The 9287-nt window shown below is 36.6% G+C and overlaps 1 protein-coding gene across 2 annotated transcripts; it reads right to left on the bottom strand.

The window, feature by feature from the left end:
* Positions 1–1086: 1086 nt before the first annotated feature.
* Positions 1087–8447, bottom strand: LOC107558103 (protein DGCR14-like). 2 transcript variants are annotated; one of them, XR_001605457.1, is made up of 8 exons: positions 8411–8447; positions 7873–8042; positions 3716–3805; positions 3282–3451; positions 3069–3186; positions 2805–2902; positions 2607–2709; positions 2267–2416 (listed from the first exon to the last, which is right to left on the bottom strand). XR_001605457.1 is itself a non-coding variant. In XM_016241720.1 (7 exons), the coding sequence occupies exons 2-7, from the start codon at positions 7904–7906 to the stop codon at positions 1567–1569; spliced, it is 759 nt and encodes a 252-aa protein (XP_016097206.1). In that variant the 5' UTR covers positions 7907–8042; positions 8411–8447; the 3' UTR covers positions 1087–1566. The 2 variants fall into 2 exon arrangements, 1 of the variants encoding a protein (XP_016097206.1); XM_016241720.1 differs by lacking the exons at positions 2267–2416; positions 2607–2709 and adding an exon at positions 1087–1849 and having other exon boundaries at positions 3069–3152.
* Positions 8448–9287: the final 840 nt, after the last annotated feature.

Below are 9287 nucleotides of genomic sequence, written 5' to 3'. Positions count from 1 at the left end.
AGGCGCTTAATCAAGCCCTCATAATAACACATGCACTCAGCATGTCTCACTGTTCACACGGATGTTTTATGGAATATTTCTAAAGCGTTTTGAGCGCGTTTGTTTTGCAGCCAGTCACATGATTGTTTAAATGAATATATATTAATATATTTAACACTACTGTTCAAAAGTTTGGGGCCAGTAATTTTTTAAAGGAAATTAATATTTATTTTGCATTAAATTGGTCAAAAGTGACGGTAAAGACATTGCATTTCTGTTCTATTTCAAAACATATGCTGTTTTGAACTTTCTATTAATCAAAGAATCCTGAAAAAAAAACAATATTAATAGATTACAATATCAAAATATCAATATTTTTTCAAAACAACTAAAGTAACCAGCACAACTGTTTTCAACATTGATAATAGAAATGCTTCTTGAGCACCAAATCAGCACAATATTACTATTTTTGTTGTATTTTTGATTAAATAAATGCAGCCTTGAAGAGACTTCTTTCAAAATACTTTAAAAATGACCAACCACAGACTTATAGATACAAATGAAACAAAGTTTAGCCACTAGATTTTTCAAAGTTGTAAATAAGTAGTTTTTTTTAACGAGAAAATAGTACTTAATTTCATGTTTATTAATTCAATGTGTTCCACTTTGTAAATATTTGTGAATTTTACTAGCAATTTCTAAGTGAAAATTGTTTCAAAGTAAATCCTACACCATTTTTTCACTAGTGTAATGTCTTGCAACAAGCTATTCGATTCATTTACACAAATTGAGCAAAGCTTGTTGTCACACACTATGTCAAATTGTCACAGTGGGAACCTTGATTAAATAGTCAATTATGGGTTTTTTCTCTAAACTTAAACAGTAAAACAATTATGAAACACATTTGTGTTGTTACCGGCCAACATGGATTACAACGTGACTGAAAAACAGATATTACACAATATGGTGATCAACCTTAGTTTTGAGAAAATAATTCAGTCTGTACCAGCATCATATGTGAGTCCAGTCTTAATGCCAAAAAAATACATGATTTTCTTTCTTCTGTCGAACACTGCAATCATAGATTTTGCTAAGAGTAAATTCACTAAGGGAGTCTTTGTTGTATGAGTCCAGCCTCCAACCCAAAGATGGATTCAACAAATGAATCTTGTAAAATATGGATGGTGAAATAATACACACAAATCTGTAGAACTCTTTATTGTGCCCTTGAGATCTTGCAAGATGTCTTCAACATCATAAAAGATGTTCAGACTTCAGGAAGACTGAACCAGCTTTGTTCAAAACAAATCAAGAGTAATAAAGAACCAAATAGAACAAATGATTCACCTGATTGAATCAGTTGATGTGGATGATGCTGAAAAAGTACATATATGCTAGCTAAAATAAAAATGTTAAACTAAATTCTTACAAACTGTAGATGTTTTAAGTTGTAGACATTTTCTTCCTTATAGAATGAAGTCCAAGAAACCTGATGATTAATTCAGTTTCACAGTTTAAAAACAATTAGTAAAAAAAATTAAAAAATAAATATGTGACCACGTTAGAGTTTTTGTTCAGTCTTTTGTTTCAGAAGTAATCTGAGGCTTTCCTCCTCTTGGGCAGCTGGAGGAGGTTTTCTGTGATGGAGGCCGGGTCCTGTGTGGCCGGTGTTCTGGCTTTCCCAGGTGTTGGTGTGATGGAGGGAGTGGCTGGGCCTCCGAGCGGAGTCTTAGAGCCCATGATCCTGTGCGCAGGTGACGGGGTGTAGCTTGCTCTTAGGGCTTTATCTGTGTATTTGCTGGACGATCTGTTTACTAGACGCTGAAGGGCAGGAGACAGCACTGCGGGACTCAGTCCCTGCGGAGTAAGGCTGCAATACATATAAATAATAATTTAGTACACAACATAAATGCAGTTTTGAATATCACTTTGAAAACTACATCAAAAAGGGTATCTTTTGGTTTTCATGTGTAAACCAAAGTTTCTTTAAGTTATAGAGATTAGAGTTTTCTGTCCTCCACTGAAACCTGAAACACTCTTTTATTGTAAAAACACAGACTACTTCAAAAGTCTGAAGCAGTGGTCGACCGATATTCTCGCAAATAAAGAAATTGTTTAAAATATAAAAAAAGGATGTAAATACTGAAACTTGTGTATTCAGGTGCTGACTTTCTCAGCAAAGTCCCATGCGCTGTCAAAATATGCCGATAATGAGAGGCCTGGTCCTCTCTCGTCCAACACTGTCGTCACTCTTCCTTTTATCCTTCCGGAGCTCCTCCGTGGGACTCGAGACCGGTGAGTGGCGCAGGTGTCGCGCATTAGCATTTACTCCACCGGCCTCGCTCCGTTCCCCGCCCCTCTCGTGTGTCTGAGCCGTCCAGACGAAACGGAGTGCTTTCGATCTCAGACCACGTCATCAGAGGAGACTCTGCAACACCTTAAAAACAAACAAGCCATTTAGGAAAATATGACACAAGTACTTGTATATAAGTGCTCAAAAACTTTGTTCTTCTCGACTGTTTCTTAAGATTTCAATGTTAAAACTTTTCTTTAAATACTTTAGATTATTTTGCACACCAATATAAATTGTATAATACATTTTTTTAATCCAAAACAGTGGCACTCACCAGGAGCAGGGGAGGCTTCTCCCTCAAATCCATAACCATTTACTTTGGGGGATTCGTGAGGCAGGAGCTCTTTGCCATCTGGACCAACCTTACCTTGTTTAAACTAGACAGAAGGCAGAGGAGAGAAATATGCATTTAGTTTCATCAAAGTGGTTTATGATCTGATGCTGACAAATGAGATGCAGAAGTCAGTGTTACCTGTGGATTGAGCGCAGTTCAGAAGGGATCAACATTAAACCGTGTGTTCTTGTACAGGACCTCCCGTGGCATCTTGAACAGCGTGTCGTCTTTTTCACCTTTTGGGGAACAAAATAAACATGCAATTTACCGTATGGCTCTTTGGCTATGAACTCAATGATATATATCATCAGACTCATAATCAAGTTATTAATAGTTTTTTACAAGCCTCAGAAAGTGTCATGCAATATTAAACAGATGGGGATCCTCAATGGGAAACCTTACCTTCAGGGTAGTACATGACTGCATTTTTGGCCTTGTACTGCCATGTTTCCACTCCTGTCTTGGTGCACTCAAGCGCCTGTTTCTCTGTGGATGGTAAAGCGAGGTTCTGCTCATGCCTCTTTAAATGATAGAACAATAAACATCGTCAGAACTCAAAACAAGACCCAACAATGCAAAACGCAATGATATGCAGTAGCTATTATTGTGCTGTACCTCATTATATTCATTTTCTGCCTCATAAAGCCACGCATGCCTCAGCTTGTCCTTGTCCTCCACAAGCTCCATTATCTGCTCAAAGGATGCATTGTCCTCACTCGTGCTTTTAGCAAGAAAGCGGTCCAGAGATGGAAGATCCTTTTCCTCTGCTTTTTCACCTTCTTTTCCTGAAACATAACAAAGAACATGTGTAGCATGTTGCATTTATCTTTAAAACTCCAAAAATGAGATTCAAAGATCCAAAATCCCCTCTGTAAAGAACTGAAAAACTAAGAAAGCTAATTTGTGCATATTTAATTAGATTTAATTAGTGCCTTGTTTGCATATTTAAACATAACATTTCAATAATACAATAATAGAGAACAACTGTCACTTTAATTGATCAAATTAGTTTTTATGGTGACTAGAAAAATTTAGCAGCAGTCACATACCATCCTCTTTCGTTGCTCTGTGTTTGCTCTGTGAACATGAGGGAGATGCACTTCCACCATCTGGGGTCTCAAATGTTGAAGGAGTCGTGTCTAAATGGGAACAAAATGATTTAAAAAACAAAAACACAAAACAGTTTTCCAATGTGCCAGCAGTAAATCACTGATGTGCAAAACACAGTAGGTGGTTATCATTAAAGGAATAGTTCACCCAAAAATGAAAATTTCCTGAAAATGTACCCACTCTCAGGCCATCCAAGATGTAGATGAGTTTGTTTCTTCATCAGAACAGATTTGGAGAAATTTAGCATTACATCACTCGCTCACCAATGGATCCTCTGCAGTGAATGGGTGCCGTCAGAATGAGAGTCCAAACAGCTGATAAAAACATCACAATGATCCACAAGTAATCCACACCACTCCAGTCCATCAGTTAACATCCTGTAAAGCAAAAAACTGTGTTTGTAATAAATCCATTATTAAGTCGTTTTAACTTTAAACTGTTTCTTCTGGCCAAAATATCAGTCCATAATCCATAATAACGCTTCCTCCAGTGAAAAAGTCCATCCCGTTGTCCTCTCACATCAAAATCCACCGATATATTTGTTTAGAACGGTTTTTGGCTGATTTAGCTTGTGAACGGTGTTTGGTATGTGCATATGTCTATACTGATTCAGACAAGACAACTTTTCCACTGGAGAAAGCAATATTATGGATAGGGATGCACGATATATCGGCCACCATATCGGTATCGGCCCATATCGGCTCATTTTTTCTGTTATCGGTATCGGCCTGATAAGAAAATTTGGCCGATATCTTAAAGCCGATAAATAATGCATTATTTCCTTCAGAGACACTTCAGATGCGCGCTGTTCGTTTGCAGCCTTTTGTGCAATTGTACATTGTAATATTGTGTTTATTTGATGTATATCTGATTTATCTCATATAGAATGCGTTTGGTTAAGTTAAAAGAGCGCTTCAGTTTACCGGTGATCATCTTTAGCTCAGCACACGCAGCTCAAACAGCAGTGCACAACATTAATAACTATGATTGGGAATGTCGTGTATATAACATTCTAATGAGAACATTATTATAATAAAACGTTGTGAATTCTTTGGGTTTAGTTGCCGTGTTTCAGCGCGTTGTTATGGGAAGAGCGCATCCACAACAGGATCACACATTCTGACAATAGCATGCAATAACTGCGTCATTTTGTACATATATAAGTTGTAATATTATGTTTATGTTGTATTAATATTAATCTCAGGATGCATTTCCTTGAGTTAAATAAGCTGCCAGCAAAACGCTTCAGTTTACCATGTTCATTCAGCTCTTCAGCTTCAGCACGCGCAGCTCAACGGCTGCTATTTAAAACAGTGGTATTAATTTGTTACTTTTTCAAAATCATTGATATATTATTAATAACAACAACCACTTGTATTTTTCTCTTATTATTTTCATCAACAATATGGTTTAGTAATTAAAATAATTTAATTATTGTCCGTGCAGAGGCTATTCCATTTTATTGATCTGTGGCGCATTCATTTTGATTCTTTACAAGTGTAATGATGTCCAGTGACTTGTTTGCATTATTTATGCATAATTTCATTTATTTGTAAGACTTTTTTTATGACTAAATTTGGTAATGGGAGAGTAAAAATATTTTTAAAACGTACACCGTTCAAACTAGGCTGCTTATGTTGAAGTGTTTGGGATGTGGCTTTTAATGATGAGACCTTTTTTGTAATCAGGCTCTCAAAAAGTATATAACAATTTGGATATAGATTTATCGGCCAACATATCGGTTATCGGCTTTCAAAAATAAAGAATAATCGATTATCGGTATCGGCCAAAATTTTCATATCGGTGCATCCCTAATAAAAAGTGAATGACAATTAAATAAACCTGCGAAATTAGAGGGTTAGACGGTGAGGATTTAGGAAAAGAAACAATGCCTAAATATTATTGAATTTGTGGAAATTCGTGACCAAGAACAAAGCCGCATAAATGTAGGCTTATATGGGCTCAAACAGGATCCAAAAGCATGGTCACGATGTAAGATTTTCCAGCTAACCAAGTATTCCTCTAATAAACAAAGCTTTTATACCACACTTGTCATAATCAGAGTTTATAATTTGTAAATAAATAATTGCTGGATTCAAAACAGCAATTAAAAGGCGCTGTGACCAACACTGACAACACGTTTTCCTGGAGCATTATTTTGTGCTGAAACGGGTATTAATGTGGAGGAGATGAGCAGTTCACGTGCGCCTCGTGCTCCTGCGTCTGTTGAACTGAGGTGCTACAGCGATCTGTCACTCCACATTAAACAGCGCTATCCTGGGGGGCTACCGATCTGTGGAGGGTGGTGTTCGAGAGGGCTCCTCGAGCTGAAGGGATCCCCCCTGACTATAGCATGCAATAACTGCGTCATTTGTCATTTCATATATAAGTTGTAATATTATGTTTATGTTGTATTAATATTAATCTCAGGATGCATTTCCTTGAGTTAAATAAGCTGCCAGCAAAACGCTTCAGTTTACCGTGTTCATTCAGCTCTTCAGCTTCAGCTTGAGCTGCAGCTCAATGGCTGCTATTTAAAACAGTGGTATTAATTTGTTACTTTTTCAAAATCATTGATATATTATTAATAACAACAACCACTTGTATTTTTCTCTTATTATTTTCATCAACAATATGGTTTAGTAATTAAAATCATTTAATTATTGTCCGTGCAGAGGCTATTCCGTTTTATTGATCTATGGCGCATTCATTTTGATTCTTTACACGTGTAATGATGTCCAGTGACTTGTTTGCATTATTTATGCATTATTTTATTTATTTGTAAGACTTTTTTATGACTAAATTTGGTAATGGGAGAGTAAAAATATTTTTAAAACGTACACCGTTCAAACTAGGCTGCTTATGTTGAAGTGTTTGGGATGTGGCTTTTAATGATGAGACCTTTTTTGTAATCAGGCTCTCAAAAAGTATATAACAATTTGGATATAGATTTATCGGCCAACATATCGGTTATCGGCTTTCAAAAATAAAGAATAATCGGTTATCGGTATCGGCCAAAATTTTCATATCGGTGCATCCCTAATTATGGATAAAGGATTCATATTTTAAAGTCCCCCTGTAGTCAAATATTTTATCCCTTAAAACTTATCTTTGATCATCAAAATGACATATTTAAATGTTTTTTCTTGTGAAAATAATTTTCTCATGCCTTAAAATAGCTTGAATGTAACTCTACACCCTTGCCTCATTTACTATACGCTGATCTATGAATATGCAAATGAGCCCCGCCTCCACTCAGTCACACCAGCCAGCGCCTCCTGATCCACTGAACTGTAGTAAACGCAAAACAATGGCATACACGGATAATGACTGATAAAACTATGTTTTTATTAGCGGACAACGACATTGAATACTGTAACATTCGTTAAAGTTACTTACTTGATGATGTTGTGTCCTAAAATGCCTTGAAGACTCGAATGCAGCCGTTTGTGATTCTTAATTCTCGCCCGCGAGCTACTTTTACACTGTTGCCACGGGTTATAATGCAAGTTAGCGGTTCTAAATTCACAGCTTCATGGGTTTTTTGGTCTAATTTATTTTTGGTTTTGTGCTGGTATTGGTATATTTTGCATGCTAGTGATAGGAACCGATCCCTTGACGTGATTGGTTATTGGTGTGTGACGTAGCAAACCGAGGGCTGTTTCAGACCGTATTTCTGAGTCAGTCTTTGGGAAGCTACAGTTTTAAGGAGAAAATACTCAGCAATGGTGTTGATTAATAGATTGGCACATGGTTCGTCTAAAGGCATATTAAAAACACCATATAGACAAACAACATAAAAAACTAGATTTTTCACTACAGGGGGACTTTAAATGGAAGCAATGGTTTAAAGTTAAAGATGTGTTAATGGTGAATTTGTCTCTTACAAAAATGCAGCTTTTCACTTCACAAGGCATTAACTGATGGACTGGAGTGGTGTGGCTTACTTGTGGATTATTGTGAGGTTTTTATCAGCTGTTTGAACTCTCATTCTGACAACACCCCATTCACTGCAGAGGATCCATTGTAAATGTTCATTTTTTTGGTTAAATATTCCTTTAAGAATTAATCCCGAACAGTAAGAAATGTCACTCACAGGGCACATAGATGCGTGGGGTGTATTTAGCCATGGCAGACCCCGTATTTGATGGCAATCTCCCTCATCTGCTCCAGATCTCCGCTCTCCTCCACCTCCAGATAATCCTTCTGTGCTTGAAGTTTGGAGACATCTTGGAAAAAGTCCCTCTGGATGATCTTCTCCAAACTCTTTGGAAGAAATGGTGACCGGAAGTATGTGTGTCATTAGCAAATCAAGACAAGAAGAATTTATGCAGATAAGCGTGTTGTTTACTGGTGACACATGAAGCTCAATCAGCTGTTCCTGTATAACACACTGTATGTTGAAAAACGGCCTGAGGTTTGGTATTTTGTGTAAACTGGTGTTGAAGGTCATCGTCTTTTTTTAAAATAATAATAAAAAACCAAAGCCAAAGTCAAGTGTATTCAAAGAACACATTTCAAAACACATGGGCATTAAAATAATATAGTACAATAAATTATTGAATGATTAAGTATAATACAATTAATTATGCCAGGGAATCCCCTGTTGTAAATAGTATACAAGACTGTCTTACCTCGATATATTCATCTTCATATGTCCCTTTCAGGATTATTGTGAGGTTTTTATCAGCTGTTTGAACTCTCATTCTGACAACACCCCATTCACTGCAGAGGATCCATTGTAAATGTTCATTTTTTTGGTTAAATATTCCTTTAAGAATTAATCCCGAACAGTAAGAAATGTCACTCACAGGGCACATAGATGCGTGGGGTGTATTTAGCCATGGCAGACCCCGTATTTGATGGCAATCTCCCTCATCTGCTCCAGATCTCCGCTCTCCTCCACCTCCAGATAATCCTTCTGTGCTTGAAGTTTGGAGACATCTTGGAAAAAGTCCCTCTGGATGATCTTCTCCAAACTCTTTGGAAGAAATGGTGACCGGAAGTATGTGTGTCATTAGCAAATCAAGACAAGAATAATTTATGCAGATAAGCGTGTTGTTTACTGGTGACACATGAAGCTCAATCTAGTACACGTAAACACTTAAATAGCACATCCCCTCAGTGAATATGGTACGCAATAAACGTATTGTTTATTTTCAGTCCATAAGTGCAATAAAAGGAATGCTAGTTTTCAAAGCCTTTAATATAACTTAAGACAAGACACCACAGGTGAGTAAGGGACACATTTAAACTAATAGATATCACCATACGTCCCCAGTTGATTAATCACAGTAGTTTAAGACAATACTTTTGTATTACAAGTTTCTGAAATCTTATATCTAAATATGTAAATGCAACATTATCTAATTAAATATGCATATATTTGCATAAACGTACATAACAGAGTGTAATAAACCTTAAATGTGTATTTTGGATATTTTCTTTCCACTAGTCTCAAAGACGACATGTTATGGAAGCAAAATAGCCCAAAATCTCAAAATTGACCAG

The sequence above is a fragment of the Sinocyclocheilus grahami genome, unplaced genomic scaffold (genome assembly GCF_001515645.1).
Source record: "Sinocyclocheilus grahami isolate Dianchi unplaced genomic scaffold, SAMN03320097.WGS_v1.1 scaffold632.1, whole genome shotgun sequence".
In the NCBI taxonomy this organism is placed as follows: domain Eukaryota; kingdom Metazoa; phylum Chordata; class Actinopteri; order Cypriniformes; family Cyprinidae; genus Sinocyclocheilus; species Sinocyclocheilus grahami.
Note: the sequence above shows the minus strand (reverse complement) of the source record. Positions and strands in the feature narration are given on the sequence as shown.